This window comes from Pelobates fuscus, chromosome 4, assembly GCF_036172605.1.
Source record: "Pelobates fuscus isolate aPelFus1 chromosome 4, aPelFus1.pri, whole genome shotgun sequence".
Taxonomy (NCBI): domain Eukaryota; kingdom Metazoa; phylum Chordata; class Amphibia; order Anura; family Pelobatidae; genus Pelobates; species Pelobates fuscus.
In genome coordinates, this window is record NC_086320.1 from 92,438,933 (window position 1) to 92,464,743 (window position 25,811).

Here is a 25,811-nt window from a genome sequence, read left to right on the forward strand (position 1 = left end):
TAGCACTCCAGATGTTGTGAACTAAATCTCCTATAATGCTCTTACAGCCATAATGCTGGCAAAGTATCAAGGGAGATGTAATCCACAGCATCTGGAGTGCCGAAGGTTGCCTACCCCTATGTTATATATCCAATATATATATTGAAGCAGTAAAAAGAAAAAAAATGCGTGTGTATATGTGTGTGTGTATATATGTCTGCATATATATATATGTACATAGACACACACACACATTTTTTTTTCTTTTCACTGCTCCTCCTTTTTCCCCAATATTGGTCACTTCTCACTTGATATGTGAATAAAATCAACATTTAGAGGTTTTCACCAAGCCATTAATCATCTCTTTTTTATGCTATAGATATAAACTCCGAACACTAAATGTTCATCCACCCAATTGGTTATTTGCTCAGGTATATGTCTGAATGTTGCCTCGGAGATACAGAATTTGGCCGTACAGCCAATCGGCATAATCACATTATTATTTTTCAGACCTCACAGAAACATATTTGCCTCATATAAGGAATATGTTAACATAATATTAAAAATACTGGAAATTGACAGTTTTCCTTTCAATGCAAAGATTTACTTAGCTTGCAAACATTCAATGAGTATCTCAGTGAGTATCTCAACACCTTGCAGAAAAAAATAGAACTTTCTCTCATGCAAATTGGAATCCGATTTGAGATGCTGAACTAAGCATTTTAGTACATCCACCACCATGAGCTGAGAGGGACAATAGAACGAGGTAAAATTTGTAAACCACTGAATGGTACATACATATAATTTAATCAATGTATTAATAATGTAATTCAGGTTATTAAATTAATTAGTTTGATAAACCCAAGTTAAGAATAGAGACAACTATAGGGATTTGATCTAATGGTGCAGCCCCTCCTTGCCTAGGAAAACCTGATTTTATTTTCTTACCTGTTAAGATGATTAAGGATTCAACGAGTTCTGTTTCAACATCACATGTGATCCAGTCATTGTGAACAAATACGTAGTTGGTGAAAGAAAATTCAGTTTCCTTAACAATAACCTTATCAAGGAACCAGGCATCTATAAAAAGAAAATATTTAGGAATGTATTCACAAGTAATGTGTTTATTCACTAAACAAAATGTCCATTGACTACGAACATTAGAGCAATATAAAGATTTTGTTTGTTTTTTTTAATATGCAACTAAAATTTGCTAGATATTTTCCAACCTCAGTCTCATTTACTTGGTTTGCTGTTTAATATATACATTGGCTGGCAGTGCATCATGGGAGATATACATTTATAGCATCTGGGGAGCTAGATTTGGTCATTCCTTCTTAAGACCTTTCACGTGTAATTAAGTCATGTGGTGAATAGTTTTTTCTTTTAGGTTTACATAATTTGCACATTGAAAATGCTTTAAAACAGATCATAGTGTACAATGAAGTGTCACAGGCTTTCCACAGACCTCTGGTTACGAAATGGTTAGAATTATATGGAGACATGACTTAAAAAAATAGATTTTAGAAAATACTTCCAGAAATTCAGAATTATACTTGTACAAAAACAGACCTATTTACAAAATGGAAGCTGAAATAGCCTTTGAATTTGATTTGATTTTCAATTTCCTGGTTGCCATGCAACACTTATTAGACTACAGAACATTCTGCATATCTTGATGTCTCATTTTTAAGCTAGTACTGACAAAGGATAGATTGTGAGTCAGACACGTGAAAGCAATGTGCGCATACAAAGGAAATGGGATAATCGGATAGTGACACATTGTAAACGTATATAGTGGATGTCAGAATAGGCAGATTTCTCAAACAGTAGTAGTAGGAACAGAACCTATCCAAGGTAAGATTTTCCAGTAGTGTCAAACTTGACAAGAATGATCTCTGGAGAAATGCCATAAATTACAGTCTTGTTCTAGTCGTGGGGTTGGCTCTGATATTTTAGCCCAGCATCTTGACACCATTTAAACATTTTTCTCAAAAGGTCATCTGGCATTCAATTAAAGGTATACTACAGAAAGCACATAAAATAAGCTTGAAGGGTTCTTAGCTGTTGAAATAGGATTCTACAGCTTTGATGCCCCAGTTGTGCTTTACAGTACAGTATTGTAATTTATTTTGTGCCAAATTGTAAAAATGAATCCCCTGTGACATTGTACCCGTACCTTCTTGCCTGCTCTCCAGCTTACTGACTTTCATCAATTTATTACATTACATTTATTACATTATTTATTATGTAAATAGCATTTATTATATTTAAAATTGACAACTGATAAATTTTTCTTAATTTTGTTTGGATTCACAGAAAAAAATGTGTTTCTTGCAGTGTTGCTGGCAGTGACATTAAATTAATATTATGTTTACATACATTATGAAGCAGGGCCGGACTGGCCCACCAGGATACCGAGAAATTTCCCGGTGGGCCGGCATACTATCGGGCCGGTGCACGGCCACCTAGTGCGCACCGGCCCACTGGCTGCACAGCGCAATTACAGAGTAAGCGGTAATTGGTCACAGAATGTAGCATGGCCAAGCAGGCAGACCGTGGGTGGAGGAGCTTCTGTTCCCCTACCCGGTCTTACAGGAAGTGCTCACAGAGAGCACAGAACTGCTTCCTGTCAGACCGGGTACAGTGAGCAGGTGCTCCTCCACCGCGGTCTGCCTGCTCGGCCACGCTACAGCAAGGTATAGGGAGAGCTGGGGGCGGCTACGGGACACATTGGGGCTGGGGGGGTGGATAACATATGGGGGCTGGGGAGGGAATAATGGGACACATGGCGGCTGTGGGGTAACTAATGGAACACATGTGGGCTGGAGGGGAACTAATGGGACACATGGTGGCTGGGGAAAACTAGTGAGACATATGGGGGCTAGGGGGAACTAATGGGACACATGGTGGAAACTAATGGGACACATGGGGCTGGGGTGGGAACTAATTGGACACATGGGATTGAGGGGAACTAATGGGACACATGGGGGTTGGGGAAGGCTATAGGGACACATGAAGGGCTGGGAGAGGGTATAGGGACACATGAATGGGGTGGGTGGGGGTATAGGGACACCTGAAGGGCTGGGAGAGGGGTATAGGAACGCATGGAGGGCAGGGAGGGGCTATAGGGACCTATGGAGGGACTGAGGGAGATAATAAGGTACGTGGAGGTTCTGGGGGGGATGAATTGAGAAACATGGAGGGATGGGGGGGCTAATGAGACACATGTAAGGCTGGAGGGGGTGGAATGAGACACCTGAGGACTGGGAGGGGGGTTATAAGGACACATGGGGGACTAATCCCAATTAACCCCTGCAACATTGTCTGTCTCACCCTTGCACCCCACGTATTTAGGTAATCTCTGGCTCTGATTCCAGTTAACCCCTGCAGCGCTGTCTGTCTCACCCCTGCACCCCATGTATTTAGGTATCCTTACAATGCATTCTCATTCTATGTATTTTTCCTTTTAATCTGACAAACTTGATTTATTAGTGCAGTCTGCTATTTGTCCAATCCCTCCCATCTCATGTGTCAAACTTTATAGCCAATTGACTATCGCTAGGCTGAGTGGAACTCCATATTTAGTTGTCACTGGGGAGCATACGACTGTAGGGAGCACAGGCCACATTCCATCTGTGAGCCACTATCCATCTGTGTGCCACTTCCAATAAGTGACCAGAATCCTAGCAGTTTATCAAGGGAGTTCACCAAGGAGGACACAAAGAGGAAAACAGCAAACAGTGATTCAATCAACATTTTCATTATCATTCACAAACTGTTGTACTTGCTGCATTTCTGTTTTGTGTTCTGTACCTAGCCATATGTGTAGTGTAAGTGCTACTTCCTCACCATATATGCATAATTTGTAACCTATTAATTCTTTTTTCATCTCCTCCCCTCTAAATTTGACCGTGTTAATATTCCTTGTAACCCTCTTCACACTCCTGTTATGTACCTACCACCATCCTCTTAAGCACCACTCACTACAATCTGAGAACCAAATTCTTAAACATCACGGCCTGCTTTGTTGCTGTAATTTATCTGCTGAGTGTTTGTGGAGAGTGTTGAAATCAAGCCCTCCCACCCCCACTCCACAAAAGAATAAAACCCTACAATTTCAATACCACTAAACTAAGATTATGTCCAAATTCCTATTACTCATGTTACTTGCTCTTGCAAATGATGTAGAGTCTAACCCTGGTCCCCCAACAGACTCCATTCCTAGCCTTCCAGCTAAAAGAGGCCTCTCTTTTGTGCACTGTAATATCCGCAGCTTACTACCAAAAATCGATGCACTGCAAGCATGGTGTTTACATTACAAGCTCAAAATCATTGTCCTTTCTGAATCGGGGCTAACCCCCAAAATTCCTGACTCTGCCATTGCAATACATGGGTATTCATACCATAGAAATGACAGAGCAAAAAGAGGAGGTGGCATTGTCATTTTTGTTGTCAAGTTGTCAAGTTTACCCCCTTACAAAACTTTAGCCCACCTGTCACCTTTGATTTCCTTTCTGGCACAATTGAGATCCCGTGCAGTAAATCAATCATTGTTGCAGGAATGTTCCATCCAACCTAGCTCCTCAGTGCATTCCCTATCTAACATAGCCCATCTCCTTAGTGAAACCATAGCTCAAAACCCAAAAAGTGAACTGTTGGTCTTTGGAGATGTTAATATTAATTGGTTGAATACTAAAAATAATAGTTCTTGCTCGCTGTTTAAGACTTTGCATCTAACGCAATTAATCTCCTCCCTAACTCGCATTAACTTTAAAAGCCATCCCCATACCCTGCTCGACTGGATTCTCTCCACTTCTCCTGATAGAATCTAGGAGGCAAGTGTTCTCCCTAACAGTTTCAGTGATCACTGCTTAGTGACCTGCGTGCACAAAATAAAGGCTACTAAATCCTCTCCAAGGTTAAAATAACTAGGTCCTTCAAAAAATGTAATCTTGAATCCTTTCTAAATGACATTAAGAACCTCCCACGGCACAGATTAAACATTATCCCAGATCTAGACTGTGCAGTTGAATTCTTTCAGTTTGAACTCCTACAAGTTTGGGATTTGCATGCCGCACTGCGTAAGATGAGAGTAAAAGGGGCACGTGTGAATTGGATCACAGCTGACCTCATCCAAATGTACCAGTTTTGGGACTCATTGTGGTCAAAGTTCAAGCATACTGGCTCTATGATTGATCACTGTGCATATAGACAATGGCGAAATATAAGCACAAAACAAACAAAATTGGCCAAAGCCCAATATTTCTGTGAAAATCTGAACAATAACCTATCAAACCCTAGAAACTTTTGGAAAGTCATAAATCAATTACAAACTCCCCCAATCCACTCCCAACCCTCCACTGTCAAAGTGGGTAACCAAACCCTGCAACTTCCCTTGGATGTAGCAAATGCCTTTACCAATTATTTTGTCAGATGTTCCACTATCTGATTGTCAAGCTAATAAATGAAACACATCATGAAACTACAAATGTGGATCAGGCCCCACTAAATTTGCAAAGACACAATATAGAGAAGTTCAATTTTAGACTGTACCTATCAGTGTCATTAAGAAACACCTTAATAACCTAAAAATTAAAAATCAGTCTGGAACTGATCAAATCCCAGCAATGCTGTTGAAGCTCAGTGCGCTGGCAATTCCTAAACCTGTCATTACCCTAATTAACGAATTATTGGTGTCTGAATACATACCCAAACTTTGGAAGACTGCGAGAGTAGTGCCTATCCATAAAAGTGGTGACACTACTTTGGTTTCTATTGCCCAATATCATTACTCCCAGTATTGTCAGAAATCTTAGAAAAATGCATCCATACGCAACTATGTGAGTACTACCAACAATCTAACTATCTGACCCTGGATCAATCAGGTTTTCCCCGAATCACTCCACTACAACTGCCCTCTTAAAAGTTTGCAATGACATCCAAACTGGCATGGCATATTTACCTTAATTTTGCAAAGGACTTTGACACAGTAGACCACGACAATCTACTGAGCAAACTAAAAAAACACAGGTATTGGTGATCGTCCGCTAACCTGGTTTCGATCAAATGTATCGGATCGCTCACAATATGTGTCCATTTCTGACAGAGACTCCCTCTCCCAGTCATGTGTGGTGTTCCACAAGGTTCCATTCTCGACCCACTACTATTCACATTATTTATAAATGATCTGCTTAATGTCTGCAAATCCTCAAATGTACACATGTACGCAGACGACACAGTAATCAATGCAAGCAAATCCAATCTACCGCAGCTTGAGGCTGTGCTCCAAGACCAGTTTACAGAGGTAGAAAAGTGAATCACAAAAAACAAACTCTTCCTAAACACTGACAAAACTGTCACAATGATCTTTGGAACAATACCTAAATTACACAAATTACACAATTCCCACCTATTCATACAAAAAAAAAAAATCAAATAGCAAACTGACCGCAGTCCACTCTTTCAAATACTTGGGTATGTTGTTAGACCCCAATCTATCTTTTGGCCTCCACATAGAAAAACTTGCATCTAAACTTTATGCAAAACTAGGTGCCCTGTACAGAAACAAATCCTGCCTAAGCCCTACAGTAAAGGAAAAAATGGTACAGCAAATGCTGATGCCAATCATTGATTATGGGGATTTAGTAAATGAACCTGAACCGCAAACACCCACCTTAGTAAACTTAATACATTGTATAACTCGTTCTATCGCTTTGTGCTACAATGTAATTACATGACCCAACATTGTGACATGCTAAAAGAACTACACTGGCTGTTGCTGGAATCCAGACGCAACTTTCATCTTTTCAGCCTTGTGTTTAAGAGCTTTTCTGGGAAGCTCCCACCCTACCTGAGCAGAATGCTCTCCCTGGCTGTTCCCACCTCCTATAACTTTATTTAGTCTACCTCAATACAAAAAGAAAGCGTCTCGATCCTCCTACAGAGCACCGCAATTATGGAACGACCTCCCGCACACTTTCAAATCTTCCCCAAGCCTAGAGTCCTTTAAGAGATTCCTTTCTACATATCTCAAAACAAAATGCACCTGTCATGGTTGATTATATATTTCCTACCTGTTCTATGTTAAATTTTGTATATATTGTATATTAATATTGGTTTTGTATTTTATTGTACCCTATTGTATCAATGCAATGTTTTGTGGACCCAGGACATACTTGAAAACGAGAGAAATCTCAATGTATATTTCCTGGTAAAATATATTATAAATAAATAAATAATACTAAATAATGAGACACATGGAGGGCTGGGGTTCTAATAAGACATATAGAGTAGCTAATAAGACACATGGAGGGGTTGAGGGTGCTAATGAGACACATGGAGGTCTAGGAGGATGGATTAAGACACATGGATGTCTGGGGGGATGGATTTAGAAGCATGGAGGGAAGGCAGGGGTAATAAAACACATGTAAGGCTGGAGGGGGTGGAATGAGACACATGGAGGGGCAGGGGAGTAAAAAGACACATGGAGAGGCTGGGGAGAAAAATAGACATGGAGGAGTCCGGGGAGAAAAAGTTAGAGGGGCTGTGAAAGGGGAACAGGAGACACACAGAGGGGCTGGGGAAGGGGAGAATGAGACACAGAGGAGCTGTGGGAAAAGAGACACATAAGTGCTGCGGCCTGGGAAAGAGACTAATAGAAGGGCTGGGGAAGGGAAGAAAGAGACAAAGGGGCTGGGGCTAAGAGACACATCAAAGGGGCTTGGGGGAGAAAGACACAAAATGCATCTTCACTTGTGTCTCCTGCTCTCCCTGTAATTTAGAGTCGACCGGTGAGAGAAAGACTTAAGGGACACTATAGTCACCAGAACTTCTACAGTTTAATTAAGTGTCTATAGTCTGTCCCTGTATGCTGAGCACTGTAAATGCTACCTTTTCAGAGAAAAGAGAAACATTGCTGCCTAGGAACATCTCTAGTGACAGTCACTCAGACGCCCACTAGAGCTGCTTCTTAGTCCAGTGCTGCACAGTGTGCAGCACCTATGTTGAGCATCTCCACGCTCTGCATGGAGGCGCTGAAAGCTCCCCATAGAGATTCATTGATGTACTGCATCTCTACGAGGAGATGCTGATTGGTGCCGTGACGTACAGTGTTTTGCCACATATGCACAATAGCCTCCCAATGCTTTCCTATGGGAATTGAATTGGCGTTGACTGAGATCATCCAGTTGTCAGCCAAAGTGAAAAGCACACTCTTGTTACTTCAAAATAAGCAAGATAACATCTTTTTTTTTTTTTTTTTACTGCTGTGCAATAACATACATTCACAATCTCAGTCCAATTGTCACGATTCGGGGAACCAAACACGCTAACACACACACAGAAAAGCTGCAGTACCGGACCTTAGAGTGGCCGGGCTAAGCACACAAAGAATAGTCAGGAGACAAGCTGAGTAAGGGGAACCAGAAGACAGAATAACGAGAAACAAGCCAAGGTCAAAGGGTAGGAGAAAGTCACAAAGTCAGATAAACAAGCCAGAGAGTACGTAACCAGAAACACAAGTTCAGTAGCAATACTAGCAAGCAAAGACCACAACAGGGCAGAGAGGAACAGGAAAGGTAAGTATTTAAATCATTAGGTTAATTCTGATTGGATGATTTCCAATCAGAATTAACAATCACACGTGGGAGATATCTAGACCTCCCACTGTGATTGAGGCACTGTGCCTTTAACGCCGGGTCAGGTGGCTGACCCCGGCGTTTATTAAATTAGGCGGTCTCCCAGTGTGCAGCGTCATGCATGCTGCCGCTGGGGGATGTAGAGGAAGACGCGGGCGGCATCCGTGGCTGGGAGGATGCCGCCCGCCGAGTGCATGCCAGGAAGGGGACCGCGGACGGCTGGAGGGTGAGTGCCGCGAGCGGACTGCAGCCTCCCCTCGCAGCCGCCCGCGGGATCCTGACACCAATTACGAAACTTTGCTTAATATGTCAAGGTAGTTGGACTAAAACATTGATTATATGCAAATTCACGAATACTTACAACAAATCCGCTCTTTTGTTTATTTTGAAGCCCTATGAGGGCTTTCTTTCACGTTTAAGTGATAGTTTTCAGGTTTTGTTCCCTGCTTCCATATCTGCACACTTTGTTGGCGCCATACATTATGGGGCTGGTATAGAATTTTTTTCCAGGGCTGTTTTTCATTCCCAGTCCGGCCCACTTATGAAGTGCTTGGTTTTATATTTTATGCTCCCATTAAACATTTTCTCTTGCTGTACATTTTTAACTAATAATTACTAAGCACACTTAATATGTACTCAGACATTGACTCAAAGACAAAAGCTCTATTTCGTTGGCAAGTTTGTATAAAAACATTTGGATATATCCGGGTAATCTGGGGAAATATTTTGTTTGCTAGTTCACTCTGCTTACTATCGTTTGAGTCCATCTGTATTGGTACTAATGAATAACAGGCAGTGCAAAATTGGCACCACAAACATTTCAAAGACTGCAACAAGCAAACACAACATGATTATTACCACTTCGGAATACACTAAGTAATAAAATAAAGAAAAAGATGTGGTTTCATACGGCAAAGAAAATTACCTCAAGCATATAAAGGAAAAACATTTATGATGAAGTACATCTTTATTGCTTTGATGGTGTTATGGGTGGAGACGCTCCTCAGATCTAGGTACAGTGTGGCAGTAAAATATGAAACTAAATATTAAAAACTGAATACCATTTTCAATAATTATGTTCTCCTTTTCTCCAAACATACAGAAAATGGGTATGGGGCTTTGCACAATGGCAGGAGTGGAGAGCCTATAATAATGCCTAGAGAATATGCAATTCCTTTCATTTGCAGAGTAAACACTATTTATCTGATATGTGTTCATTATGTTATATTTAATTTCAGTGAAAACGTGTAAAGTACATAGACAATATGAAATCAGGAGATACATTAATTACCTTTAGTTGAGCTTCTGAAGCCAACCACAATTCTTTGTAGTTTCCCAATATGTACAGCTTTGATTTGAAATGTATCCACCTGCAATATGTTTTAAAAGTGTAGATGTAAAAAAATATAACAGCTTAATAAGACTTTCACTCATTAAACATAAACTGCTATGGCATTGTGTCTGTCCTTTCAAATAGTGTTTTAGGCCACTGGAAAGCTATTTCAGGCATCTGTCAATCTGTCTGTGAAGATATATTGCTCGTATATATCATATTCCTCAGTCATATAATAATCACTTCTCTTTTTCACAAAAATACTTCAACTTCATGTCTATGAATAAAGTAATAAACTATAAAGCACTTTATTTATCTAAGAACCTATTTAAAGAGGTAGAATTTTGGTGTGGGTAGCGGGTTCATCTGTAGGGGGAATGCTCACCATCACCACATCAGGCACAGAGGCGTCGGCAGACAGCAATTATACAGCATATGCCTGCCCACCCTCTGTAAGATGTGTGGGAGGTGGGGTTACTTGGAGACCTCATAGTCTTAAGTAATCCTGGCAAAACAGTGTGGACCTGAAAAGGGAGCTCACCTGACCCTGACAGTCCCTCTATCCAGCCTCATAAATGCCCACTTTGTAGCATTCTCAAGGCATACTGGGAAAGGATGGGGGAGTGAATGGATATATGTGAACCATATTGCACTGTTATAAATAGAATAGTAACATTTGTGTACAATAAGTGTGCATGCTCTTAGCATATTTTATGAAGACATTTTGGGTCGTAAAACAACTGGGGAGCATACACATAAAGGTGACTTTTAAAGGACCTCCTTTTAAATACCCATCAACATTTACATGCTTTAAAAAATATCGTAATTTACCTGATTGTCTAAGCTCAGCAAATATGGGCTCAGCCACACGTGAAGAAATAATAAATTAGGGCCTGCGATTCCATACAAACCACTGACATGCTCAAGCATACTTGTCAACAATAAACCTTGTGGCACACCTACACCCCGATTTCTTATTTTGCTCAAGGTTTCTAGAGTAGATTCTGTATTACCTTTTTAGGGTTAAATTCCCTATCACTAATATTCCCTATTTGACAACCTGTTTATATTTTCATTCTCGGATACAGTAGTGTAGAAATATTTTGCTTTACAATCAATAAATAAAATACTAAGAACAAATAGTAAATATATGAATAATTATTATATTATACATTATTACGTATATATAATTACGTAGCATTAAATTAGGGAAGTTTACAATCTTTTAAGTGTTATTTCAGTAAATTGTACTCCCTATATTTTAAGCAGGCAAAAGTAAAAGTGCACAAATAATTTGCTGTTACCATTTTATGTGACTTGTGTGAAGTATTCACTGCCACATAAAAGCACCAAAATATTTGAGTTCTCGAAATGGGAGCACAATATATGACTTGAACTCTCTTGTGTATGTTTTGAACAGTGAAAGGAGAACAATAAATACCACTTCACAAAAGGCTGTCAACGTCTGGTTTGGAATATTAAAGCTTTCTTTTTTTTTCTCAGGTATCTGTTATTTCACTTTCCATTTTATTTATCATGAAACATGACAGGGACATTGACCCCTGTCCATGAAACATTGCAATTGCCATTTGAAATCTGATTCACTGTGACGGGCAATAGTAGATTAGGCTATATGAAGGGACAGGCTGCCCTGGGTGACGGGCAAGGGGTAGCAAATATAACTTTGGTATAGGTTGGTGAAATATAAAATATTATGGCCACTGTCAGAGGTCTCTTTGTAGCCTAGTGTAGATATTGTGGGTGCAGCTTCGCCATCTTGTGTAGAAGAGTGGTTTGTCAAAATCTAATAGTCCTACATTTATTTTTAGAAGCTTAAATGGGAGCTGGCACTTCATGAAAATTACACCCTTGAATAAAACATTTAAATCCATTTATAACTTGTGTTAACTTTTTCTTGTGATGCTCTCTTTCAGGGGTGCCCAAAAGGTATATCCCCAGATATTGTAGAACTACAACTCCCATGATGCTTTGCATATCTTTAGAATGACAAAGCATCATGGAAGTAGTAGTTCTAAAACATCTGGGGATCAACCTTTTGGGCAACCATGCTCTGTTTTCTCCCAAATGTATGTTAAAGACTTGGTTAATGATGTAATTTGAAATCACAGTATAAACAATCCCTGGAAAGTAAACAGTTATCCTTTAACCCCTTCAGAACGGAATCAATAGTACACGTTCTGATCAAAACAAAATGTAAACAAAAACTGGAATTCACGCTATATGTCTGTTCAACCGTAATTCAGCTCTTTCATATTAAGTGCACCCATACTTATTATATATCATTTTGTTCAGGAGAAACAGGGCTTTCATTTCTCATGAACTATTCTTATATAAAAAAACATAACTTATTATAATTAAAATCAAAAGAACTGTGAGAAATTAAGATTTTTAAATTAATTTGTCGTTCCGCCTGACATTTTAGCTGTAAATGTCATAATACTGTTTGTTTTTACTGCAATAAAATGCACATATTTCTATTCACCGATGTCTCACGAGTACAATAGTACCCCCCATTAACAGGTTTTACTGTGTTTTGGAAAGTTACAGGGTCAAATATAGCACATTTCATTTTTCATTTTTTTCACATTGAAATTTGCCAGATTAGTAATGTTGCCTTTGAGACCGTATGGTAGCCCAGGAATGAAAATTACCCCCATGATGGCATGTCATTTGCAAAAGTAGACAACCCAAGGTATTGCAAGTGGGGTATGAAACATAGAATGTCCAGTCTTTTTTTAGTAGCCACTTAGTTATTGTAACAAAAACTGATGCTCTTCTTTTATCCTTTCCTATGTATTCTTTCTATATGTTGTATTGACTCCGAAAAAACATTTCAATAAAAATGAGATTGTCAAAAAAAATCATAATCATAAAGATCACAATCTCCTGTTCCCCCTCACTTAACAAGCACCTGATTAAAATAGAGACGTGAAATAACATATAATAACAAACATCATTACAGGAGTGACATATATGATAATATATATGCAATGGCTGTGAAACAGTTTATTGAAATGCAGTTAGTCTAAAATGCGGAGGAAATGCATAACATAAGTAGCATTCTTGGAGCAAGTGTTTATAATGAGACAAATGGTAGTGTAGGCGATATAGATATTTTATTTTATGCCAAGCAGGTTGTGTTTTGTCAGACATATCATGTTGAGAGAATAAGTTAACATTTTTAAAATTCTTAAAGAAAAAGGTATTAAACATACAGTTTGTATAAAAGTTCACTTTCGTACATCAATATATTTTTTGGGAAATTTTTGGACTTCTAGGTAATAATGGTGTACCACCAACAGATTCTGAGTATAAAGTTTGTAAGGAGGTTTTTTTGTTATCCTTAAATTGTCTTGGTATGTTTCCAATCCCCCTTTTTTTCTGGTTAGCATTTAAGAAAATTAATATATAATAAAAATGAAATGTCAGTACCAGCAGGCTATACTCATTGGTGTTATACTCAGTGGTGTTGTATTTGTATGATATACCAGTACTCCCAATAAAACAAGCTTGACACGTAAGAATACATAAGTGATGAAGGCCTTGCTCCACATTCTCCATACTTTGGCATTTCCTATGCTCCACTCTGTACACTGTGACTCACTTTGAGGAAGACTTTACTGAGATCTGTGTCTGCATTCGCACACAACTTGACCCTATAAACACACGATTGCCCAGAGAGACCAGAAAAAGATAGCTGTAATAAGGGTTTGCAGGACTCCAGAATCTTTTGTAACCCATTGGGAGATATTCTATACTCTTAAGGTTCTAGAGCATTAAAGAACATTTTGCTAGTTAGTAAAAGTTAAAGATATTCACCTAAATTCTCATGGGAAATAGGCATATATCAATTGAGTTAAGCAGATTTTGTTGTGAGTTGTTTAGTTACCTGTCCTTTGTGAAATGAAAGTACATCACTGCCAGAGATAGATAATGTACGGTTTCCAGTGTCTCCATTTTCTCCTTCAATACAAATGTAAACTATACCAGTAGCCCCAGCATTCATCACATCTCCAGTGTGCAAATAAATGGTATATTCTACCACTAGAAAAAAAAAGTGGTGATGGTGTAATTACAGCAGTAGTAACTGTGAGATAAATCAGGAGCGGTCTGACTGCAGGTGGTGTCATCCTACCCGCCATGCTTTGTCAACAGTTGATTTACCATCAACTGGAGCACTGTATGTTAGTTTTCCTGGAATAGAGGGAAGAAGAGATTCTTACCAGGAAGGGGATCTATGTTAGGACGTAGAGCAGGAATTTCCACGCATTTATCCTCATTAGGTTTTATCCAACTATCGATGACTAACCACATTTCCTGATTGGTAACAGTGTGCTTCATGTGCATGGATGCCAGATGCCAAGCTTTCTTTAGTTGAATATTTGACCAGGAAAAACGCACCTTGTACAAAGAACCTATATTTTTAAGTTCTTCCTAAAATAATAAAAACAATTCAAAGTAAAAAATAAAAAGACAGTGTTTAATAGTTATATGAATCAGTATTGTATAAATATTCTTGTTGTAGGTTAGAGAATGGAGCACAAGTTATAGGACACAGGATTTGGAGCCAAGGCAGTTTATCTAGTGATAATCCATAAAGTGGATTTCGAAACGTGTTCATCCGAATTTCAGCTACTTGTCCATTTGACCAAAAGAAGAGTGAATAAATACAAATTACAACAAATGACCGATATGACTCCCCATTCACTAAACTGGCTTGGAAAGAAATGCGCCGTTCTGAATAAAGAGTCACTGATTGGCTGGCAGAGTCAGCTGACCACTTTCAACCAATCAGCGACACTTATGCCCGGCGGCACTCCACACTTCCTTAAACTCAAAATTTAGAAGCCAGAAGTTACAAAAATACATTTATCAAAACACATCATAAAGAAATAAATATAAAAAAGCAAATTAAAAACAATGTGACAATAAGAAAAGGGCAATAAAAACATTTAAATCAGATCATGCGCCAATAGCATCTTATAACACAAATAAGCATGCAAACTAGGCTTGCAAATTGGCTAAAGTAGAATATAAAATCAAAAGACAAACAGCAAAATATTTTTTTATGTACATTAATGCCAAAAAGGTTAAGAGGGGATAGTGTTGGTCCATTGGAATCTGAGATGGGTTTGTTAATCAAAGAGGATTGGGACACAACAGAAATTCTAAAAAGAAAATTGTTACCTTATTGCAAACCGGTTATTAGTTAAAGGGATATTATAAGTACTAGGACTACAAAGCTGTATTCCTGGCAATATAGCTCCCTCTGCCTTCTCCACGCCCTCGTGCCACCCGCCCCTCCCTCCCCACCCAGCAAATAAATACTTACCTGATCCCAGCGCCGGTTTGACGCTCCGCCCCCTCCGACGGCCTGTGACGAGCGGGTGCTAATGCGCTTGCGTGGCAAATGCTACAGGCGCATTAGACCTCACCATAGGAAAGCATTAAATCAATGGTCTCCTATGGGGAAAAATCTGATGCTGAATGTCCTCATGCAGAGCGTGAGGACATTCAGCATCAGCAACTGGACCAAAGGTGCGTTTCAATTCAGGAAGCCCTCTTGTGGCCCATTGCAGCACTAAGTGCAAAAGGGACACTGCACCCAGACCACTTCAATTAGCTGAAGTGGTCTGGGTGCCTACAGTGTCCCTTTAAGACAGGATAAAGTGCTACAGCAGTTAAAGGGACATTCCAATTCCCCAATCATTTTCTTTTTACATCCCTTTTTAGTAGATATACCCCAATTAAAATATGTATGCATCTAATTATGCATTTGGGGGGTAAAGGGGGGGGGGGAGGTATATCTAAAAAGCTGCAGATATTTTGTGTGCAGCTTTTACAAGCCCTGCCCATCCTAGACTTGCTGTGGCTGTCCAATCACAGACTTCCTAGTGCAGCTCATTGAGATGTTTTTGCAAGATAGGTGCTCTGGGAAATTCAGTTTAGCTCCATTGAGCTAGACTACCAGTAACAGGACCATTTGTCAGGAAAGTGTAACAAGGCTAATTTATTAAAGTGCTAATTTCTTTTGAAAATTGATTTGCACTTTCCATGAAATAAACCAAAATAAAGCTGAATTCAGTTGGCTTAGATGACAAATTATGTTCCTGTGTATAACTTTGGCTTAAAGATTCAGTGCATGGGGGCCGAGAGAATTCTTATGTCCCAGGGCAAAAATGGACACAATGGGCAAGTCCTGGTTAGGTTGCTCGATGACTCCACCACTTGTTAGAGACAAATGCTGCTAGAATTGCGGATATTCAGTAGTTTCAGCCAGAGTAGGAGAGAGCTGTGAAGAAAGTTGTAATGGACACCAGACTCCACCAATTTATGTGTATCTTAAACCCCCCCGTGTCTCTTACTCTCCCTTCTCCTTTACTGTAGAGTAGAAGATCTTCATTATCTTCTACCCAATCTTCTACGCAACTTAAGAGTGGATAATGAAGCTCCCCTACAGTGGTCCATGCTATGTGCAACTCGCATGTCACATGTTGCCCAAACCCATCTAATAAACCGCTGAAAATAATTTATGTATAAAAAATAATTACAGACTAAAGTTATAGGTGTGGAACAGTCATCATGGAAACCAATGGACTGTCTCTGCTAATTCCTTCCCTTTTAGAACTGTACCTAATAATTGCACTTTGTACATAACCCCCACTGTTTCTAATTCTTATCCTCACTCTATACTGTCTCAATGCTGGGTGACAGATTCAAAGGGTAGAGCTTATAATAATTAATCACAGGGAGCAAAAATGGACACGCTCAGCCTCAGGATAGAGCAGTGTGGATATCTACATTTAACTTCATTTAACATACCTCTAAAACACATATTTGTTTATTATAATTGGTAAGTAAATATTATATTATAAGACCAGAGGAAATTATGGCTCCCCCAGATTTTTGGCTTGTAATGGCTTCAAATGATGCCATCGCCATCATCATCATCATCATCAACAAAACAACCCTTCTACTCTCCAACTGTACAAGCATCATCTCTCTTAAGACAAAATAGTATTGTGCAGGTTCCTTGTTGCCCCATTTGCACAATGGGTAAGCAAAGTTCCAAATTCTATAAAATGCATGCAGTGTTACTTGGAAATGTTCTTCTGGCAGGATAAAATGTTGTTATGAGATTCACATGAACACAATTATATGTATATAAGTGAGAGGTACATGTATGTGAATCTGGAATACCTAGAATTTGCGATATGCACAGGAATACAATTAACCATTTTATTTAAATACTGTGTTTCTAGTGTTGCCCTTCGTCATGAAACTAATTTTATCAACCGGAAAAGGATGTTATTTTTGCTGGGAATAGCACCTGTGTCTACGAGGTATGAACAGGTACTACAGTGGCACTGCCTATCTCAGTAGCATATAAATATGATTAAATACCTCAATCTGTATTGTGTTCCCAGCAATTTTTGCTTCCAGTTTTTCTTTGTCCTTGTCTCCATAAAACCAAATGTCAAATTGGGCTGGAATATCCGATCTGTCAAAATCAGTGCCAGTGATATCAATTATCCATAAGCCGCCTGACTGAGCAATTGGGTTAGGATTCATAGATAATCTCCAGCCTTAAAATAAAGAAAACAGCAAAAGATGAAAAAAACGACAATGCACAGAAAATTCTAAGGATATTTATTTGACATATTACAGGTTAAGGCGGCTTGAACTAATAGGTAACCATAGCAACGGATTTTGTAAAATTGCACTGAACAAAGCAAATCTTTTTTAGATTTGCTTTGAGGGAAAAAAAAAACAATTTTATCTATATATTTCTTAACTTTTCATAGTTTTATTTTTCTATGTATTCTTCCCAGCAGTTTTAAAAACCTTGTTTGGAAAATGAAATTAAAGATTTCAATGTACAAGAGCAAAATAACTCCACATCAAGTTATTCATGTTCAGCCATATTTACCACAGCTTTTTATAACAAAGACACAATAAAATATTAGAGCACTGTAATCAATTTCCTTGTAAAGGACAACTTGATGGAAATAATAATGAAAACATATATTGTGGTTTCATTATTAATACACACACTGAACAAAATTATAAAAGCAGCACTTTTGTTTTTGCCGCCATTTTCCATGAGCTGAACTCAAAGATCTAAGACTTTTTCTATGTACACAAAAGGCATATTTCTCTCAAATATTGTTCACATCGGTCTAAATCTGTGTTAGTGAGAACTTCTCCTTTGCCGAGATAATCCATCCACCTCACAGGTGTGGCATATCAAGATGCTGATTAGACAGCATGATTATTGCACAGGTGTGCCTTAGGCTGGCCACAATAAAAGTCACTCTAAAATGTGCAGTTTTACCATATTGGGGAGTCTGGGGTGGTCTGAAAACCAGTCAGTATCTGGTGTGACCAGCATTTGCCTCACGCAGTGCAACACATCTCCTTCGCATAGAGTTGATCAGGTTGTTGATTGTGGCCTGTGGAATGTTGGTCCACTCCTCTTCAATGGCTGTGCGAAGTTGCTGGATATTGGCAGGACCTGGAACATGCTGTCGTATACCCTGATCCAGAGCATCACAAACATGCTCAATGTGTGACATGTCCAGTGAGTATGCTGGCCATGCAAGAACTGGGATGTTTTCAGCTTCCAGGAATTGTGTACATATCCTTGCAACATGGGGCCATGCATTATCATGCTGCAACATGAGGTGAGGGTCGTGGATGAATGGCACAACAATGGGCCTCAGGATCTCGTCAAGGTATCTCTGTGCATTCAAAATGCCATCAATAAAATACACCTGTGATTGTTGTCCATAACATACGCATGTCCATACCATAACCCCACCGCCACCATGGGCCACTCGATCCACAACATTGACATCAGCAAACCACTCACCCACACAATGCTATACACGCTGTCTGCCTTCTGTTCCGTACAATAAAAATGAAAATCCAGTGCTCTACCTTATCTACTAAACAGCAACTTTGGTGCTAACAGATTTTGTTAGTTTTTTAAAAACACCTAATTTAGGCAAAAAATAATGGGGGTTTAGTAACATTATGTTATCATAAGCCTGCCACAACATCAATGTACCCCATCTTTGGCAGGTCCTACTCTCACTGCCAACTGTCTGCTAAATGAGCTACTTACTTGGGGGGAAAATTCCATCTTGAGTTCTTTACAGTATAAGGCTAAATAGGGCCCTGGGATGAGGCACCTGTGACAGGGTGGGGTGAAAAACCAAGGAGTTGGCTAGACTCTAGACTCCTAAATAAATAAATATATATATGTGTGAAAACAAGGGGCTGGCTTCACTCACCTAAACATGCATAAATAGGGTGCTGCTGGGAGCCAATAAGTACAATAAAAATGAAAATCCAGCGCACTCCCTTATCTACTTAACAGCCACTTTGGTGCTGACAGATTTTGTTAGTTTTTTAAAAACACCTAATCTAGACAAAAAATAATGGGGGTTTAGTTACATTATATGATCATACATTGCATAAGCCTGCCACCACGTCAATGTACCCCATCTTTGGCAGGTCCTACTCTAACAGCCAAATGTCTGCTAAATTAGCTACTTACTTGAGGAAAAAAATCCATCTCGAGTTCTCTGCAGTACAAGGCTAAATAGGGCCCTGGGATGAGGCACCTGGAGTTGGCTAGACTCCTAAATATATATATATATATATAAAACAAGGGCTGGCTGCACTCACCTCAACATGCCCTGTACAGTGAAAACCGGGATTCCATGAGATTTATGCCCAAACACCGCTGCCTGCGTTCATGCGAACAAGATGGCCGCCACCTTGTGCTTGTCCAAAGGAATTGCGGCCACCCAGATGAACAATTAGAACACTGCGGTGAGAAACGTTCCAAGTTGTTAATAGGTGTTAACAAGCTCCAGGGTGGTCTCTGGTTTGTGCGGTTGCTCGGGAGTTCAAAGTGCAGCTTCGAACAGCTTTGGGAGTTCGAAGTGCTGCTTCGAGAGTTCGAAGTGTAGCCATACAAGTCCAAAAAGGCACAAACAGTGTTTTTAACCAGAGTCTATTATAGGGGCCATAGTCACAGGGTAGGAGGCTGGCAAACAGACTCCTCCAAAAGCCTGTGGCGAGGTTACTTTCGCCTCAAATATAAAAACATTTCCTAACTTAAAAACTTACTTTAACATGTCGTTCAATTTGATTTTCTTGTATCTGCAATTAAAATCCCTGCTACTTCAGGTACATAGAAACACAGATACCTCATTAATAGTCAACCAATACACGGGTGTAGAAAAAGTCTGTATGCACCTTACTTCGCCACGCAAACTGATGTCAATGTGTTATTCACTGATAAACCAAATGGCACCTGGTGTTGCATAGAAGCCTAGCATGGTCCAGAGCTTAAACAATATGCAAAGGACTTACAGGCTATGCCACACAACTAGAAATTACTAGAAATATTCAATATCGATGGTATTTGGCTCATATATATATATATATACAAGCTCTGTTGGAGACGACTCGGAGGAAAGATCTATGCTATATGTTTGGTGGACATGCCCAATGATAGTGGCTTACTGGACACAAGTAGCTACATTGATTAAGTCAGCTACAGGAATACCCTTAAAACTAAACATATAAACTTTTCTTCTATTCCTTCTCCCAGACAACATTTCTAAAACTGATTTTCCTAATTTTGATAATGGCAGCATTGCTGATTGCCCAGAAGTAAAAAACCATGAGTGGCTCCGTACAAGAATTAATCTAACCTGTAGCTATAATATAAAGATTGTATGCAGATTTCCCATAACCTTACCCCCTCCCCTTGCATCTCCTCATACACTTTTCCCCCCCTTTTTTTTTTTTTTTTTTTTAACCTTGGTATGATCAGTTCAAATCACACCATATTTCATAATCGATTGAATATGTGAACTTAGGAAATAAGGATGTTCAGGTATTGTATTAACATAACATGCTATGTTGTATTCCAAATTATCAGAACATTGGTATAATCTCAGTAAAACATGCTGCCTTATGTCCGAATAATGGTATGTATTGTGGTTTGAAAACTTAACAAAAAAAATTTAAATGGTAATAAAAAGTAATACCTATCGTTTGAAGTTTGCAAACTGTCTCATATAAACCCAAGTGGTTATCTAGCCAGTTCCAACAGGGAAACACCCATTCATTGCTGGACTCTTTTGATTCTTTTACAGTCACCATTTTCAGGTATGGTCCTGCTCCATATCCATCTCCATCATGTCCTAAAACCACCTTTCTCAGCTTTCCAAGAGAAACAGCTTCTAGGAGGAAGTAATCAACCTTTGTTTTAAAGAAATAAAAATGCTGTTAATCAAGTAGAAATATTTAATCTGTTTTTATTTAACATGTATTTCGGAATCCTAGTCCAGTATTTTATAAAACCTAGTATGAGTTTGCCTGACAGTAAATGATAAACCGTAAGACATATTTAATTTTTATATTTGCAACTTTAATTTACTAATTAAAAAAAAAAAAATTAAAGGGTTACCCTAAGCACTACAGCCTCTCAAGTAGTTTGAAGTGGTCATGGTGCCTGGAGATGGCATGTGCAGCATTATACTATGAAACACTTCACATACAGAGTTTAACGCCTCTTGTATGTAACTCCACCCCTGCAGTGTCATTGGCGTGTCATTAGCCAAACTGGCTGCCTAATGTGAATTCTGTGCATACTTTTTATCTAACATGAGCACACCCAACATACTGAAAACAGATGTCTAATGGTAGTATGGCCCTCACCTCTGTGCCCCCATGTTCTCCCCTCAGACCACCATCCCTGACATCCATCTCCCTCCAGTGGAAGATCTAGCTGCTGGAAGGGAGGTACGTTTTAGCTTTAGTTAATTTTTTTAAATGGGGGATAGGAGGCGCAGACCCGCACAGCAAGGGTTCCTCTTATTAAAGACAAAGCTTTATGAAAATACTGCTTTTTTTGAGTAACCCTTTTAAAAAGGCAAAAAAATGACATTAAAGCTAGATCGACTATAAAAACTGATGGAAACACCTGACTTGTCTGATACATCATCATACAAAGTTACAGTGATGTAATGTTCTTTAAATATAAACTAAATATGTTTAAAATATATTACATAAGAAAAGGGAGTGCTACTCAAAACATTTAATTTAATTTTCAAATTTATGACACAGAAGCACAATCTCCCTGGTGGTTACTGATGAGATACACTGTACACAATTTTCTGTATCAAATTGATTTTGTTGACAAAAAAAAAATGTGTTAGTAGAATTGATGAAGAAATTTAAGAAATGAAGGTTTACCTTGTTGCGTGCAAATTTTTCGCCGGGTAAGGAAGATTTGTATAATTTCCTTGCACCTGAGTCCCCTCGATCTCCGTACAGTGTGACATAAACATTAGCTGAGGTTTCTGCTCCCCAGTGATCCCCAATATGAACAGCAACCATATATTCATAGACTGCAAGAAGATTATAAGAAAACGTCAACAATAAGTTAGCATCTTACCTTAACCCTGGATATTTAGTTTAAGGAGGTTAATTTAATTAAATACTAGCTGTTCTTTTCTAAAAGCTTTGTGTGCGCATCATCTTAGATGAAGGTCCACATTGACATAGTCATAAAGGTTCTAAAATAAGCTCTACCAGGTGTACGTGCCCAGTGACAGCTAAACCTGCAGGGCATGCCTAGTGTTTATAAAATGCTTTGTCACTTACCTTATACTTGATTAGTCAGTAGAATTGTACAAGGTGAAAAAGTTTGTTTTAGCAGAATTTTTTTTTTTTTCAAGACTGCCACAAATTGGGCATCTGGCTGTTTGGATTGTCAGAATTCCGTTAACAAAGAAGATTTGGGAAATTGAATCAGACAAACCAAAAAGGAGAGAAAACAGGTCAAGCTGAATAGTGCAAAATATACACAGAATATAAATATTATGTATATATTTTGCGGTACACTGATGAAAAAGTGAGAAAAAGTAACCAAGATAGTGAATATATGAATTTATATAAACCTTTATTGCCTCTATATTGGTGACTTCTCACTTGATCTGTAAATGCAATCAACATATAGTGGCTGTCCCCTAGCCATCAAGCATCTTTTTCCCACCAGTCACCTCTTATTATGGCACCATTGGTGGAATTCAAAATCAAACGAACATGCTTGTCCATTGCGTGATTCATTTGGTTTGTGATTCAGCTACATTTCAGCTTGGAGTTTGGAAATTCATACAATCCCCCAATCAGCCCAAATTTGCATGAGTTGCAATTTGTAATGAAGTGAGTCTCCAAGTCTGTTAGTCAGTGCTTTACAGAAAAAGCAGGGGCAACTTATAACATTTTTTTATTTACCACTGTTGTGGTTGCTACTTAGTATTCTAATCTAATTAATTCACGCAATTACAGGAGTTTAGACGCGTTATGATGCATGTGCATGTTTACCGCTGTAAATGAATCACTTGGTTACAATGGAAGCTTGGCTTTACAGTATTTACCTGGTAACGTTTTTTGCTGATTGTTAACTACAGGAAATTCCTTTACAATGTCCTCTCGTTCGGCATCCACAGAAAGCCAGCAGTCGCAGTCAATGTAAATCTCTTGTTTAGTTTGCAGTTGTTTCATATGCAAATGCCGTAAGTGCCATCCAAGTGATACAGGTAAATCATTACAGACAATGCGTATCTTGTATATTTCTCCAACATTTTCAAATTCCACCTGTATGAAATCATGTGAAACAGGGAGTCTTGTCAATCTATTTCATAGTTGTAGGCAACTCACAATATTCTCCACTAGTCACTAGTGACCTGTTACTATACAGAAATAAGCTAATTCTCATGTTATTTGGTGTCTAAGACAATGTGATTCATACCTCAACATAAGGGAGTTTGTATCTGTAACCGGCAGCATAAGAAAACAAAATATACGTTTGGTTGTTAGATTTATTAGATGTATAACACGTAACTTGAATACAAAACAGACTACCACTAATAACAAAGGAATCCCACCTATCCTATGAGTGGGGTCGGGATATAGTATGTATGAAAGAATAGTACATGGACAGCATAAATCAAATAAAGCTAGACATGCAAAGGACAGCATCAAATATAACCAGGGATTCTGGTATTTACATCCTCCAATGGACATATATGAGATCACTTATTAATGAATGTTTTGAAATTTACAAAGAAAAATTACCAAGGTGTAATTAGCTATTGCTGCCTAAATTTTGCAATTCCATTGTTGCTGTATATAAGTCTGTGTTTAGTGAATAAACCCCCTATAGCTATTCACATAGTTTATTTTATGGTCTACTGCTATTCACATAGTTTATTTTATGGTAGATGGTAAAGGCCTATTGCAGATGGGTGGCAATATCTTTGCAAGTACAATGAGATGGGGCATAGTTGGGAGTCTGTATACTCTCCTGCTGTGCTTTATAATATCAATGGGAAAAGTGCCTGGTAAGAGTAAAACATGTTTTTAGAAAGGTTTGTAAAACCTAGTAGTTTCATTAATAGTTAAATGTTTCCAAACAGTGTTTTGATATTGATAAATGACAAATATTTATTTGTAGAATCCCTCAAGGCTTTTGTTACCATGTTCTTAAAAGTGGTTTCAAGATGTAATACCAGTGTAGGTCAGGTGTAGGCAACCTTCTACACTCCAGATGTTGTTGACTTCATCTTCCATACAGGTAGGCAAACCTTCGGCACTCCAGATAATGTGAATTACATCTCTCATAGAGGTAGGCAACCTTCGGCAGATGTTGTAAACATCATCTTTCATAGAGGTAGGCAAATCTTTGGCACTACAGATGTCGTGAGTTACATCTCCTAAAGAGGTACGCAACATTCAGCACTCCAGATGCCCTAGACTACATCTCCTCTAGTGTTTTGGCATGATTGTGGCTGTAAGAGCATTATGAGAGATGTAGTCCACAATATCTAGAGTGCTGAAGATTGCCTACTCCTGGTATAACTAAATTGGACTTCATATTATTTTGCTCATATACCTCTCCATACTTACGAAAAAGTCATCCACTGCATCAGGTAGAAAACTCACTGTTCCCACAGCTTGAGGCAGTAGGGTAATGATGCTTGTCTTGCCCTCAGACCCATAAATCACAAGCTGAACTTTCATGTTCTTCATAAGTGAGGAATCCTTTGCAGTTTTAACTTTTATATTCCATTTGTTATCTATATAAGTGGGAAAAATGTAGAGTAAATAGTGTTTGATGCTTGAGAATATATCCATGGTATTTGAACAGATTGTTGATGTAAGATTCAACAAATTGGCAGGCAAGTACAAACCAGCCACAACGTAGAAAAATAACCATAAAAATGAAGCACGTGAAAAAAGTTGCGTAAAATGAAAAAAATATATATATATAAACTCTTATGAAATAGTGAGTTAAAATAACATATTAAAATGTATTTTTAGCATGCGCTAACATAACTATTTTGCAAATATTTTTGCTCAATCCAGAAATGTTTAAAGAAATTGCTATTAGTTTTAAGTGCAAAAAGAGGAGGGTCTTTTTGATTCTTTTCATAAAGAATAAACTCCTTCAATGATTACATTTCCACTAGAATCCTAAATGAAATTGTAATACACAAAATATGGCTACAGTATCTTACAACAAAAAACTTGAAATGCAGACTGCTTTTATAATTAGCATTTTAATTGTATACAGTGATCTCACTCCTACTCGTGACAAGTCACAGCATATGTCATCTGTAGCACATTAAGAAAATGGTTGCAGCTTGTTAAGAGAAGGACTAAGCTACAAGGCTAGTATCATTTAGCTTCTTGTAGGTACCTCTTGTAGGCATGTTTTCAATGACTTTTAAGCTTAAAACACTGCGACT

General features: G+C 38.6%; 1 protein-coding gene across 1 annotated transcript in view; it reads right to left on the bottom strand.

The window, feature by feature from the left end:
- RP1 (RP1 axonemal microtubule associated) overlaps window positions 1–25,811 on the bottom strand; it is a 351,147-nt gene that overhangs the window by 124,521 nt on the left and 200,815 nt on the right. The window contains exons 32-40 of the mRNA XM_063451391.1: window positions 24,970–25,139; window positions 23,439–23,658; window positions 22,252–22,406; window positions 21,042–21,255; window positions 17,377–17,558; window positions 14,196–14,406; window positions 13,862–14,016; window positions 9,910–9,988; window positions 928–1,059 (exon numbers count right to left, since the gene is read on the bottom strand). Coding sequence (XP_063307461.1) covers window positions 928–1,059; window positions 9,910–9,988; window positions 13,862–14,016; window positions 14,196–14,406; window positions 17,377–17,558; window positions 21,042–21,255; window positions 22,252–22,406; window positions 23,439–23,658; window positions 24,970–25,139 — 1,518 coding nt within the window. The remainder of the gene's footprint in view (window positions 1–927; window positions 1,060–9,909; window positions 9,989–13,861; window positions 14,017–14,195; window positions 14,407–17,376; window positions 17,559–21,041; window positions 21,256–22,251; window positions 22,407–23,438; window positions 23,659–24,969; window positions 25,140–25,811) is intronic.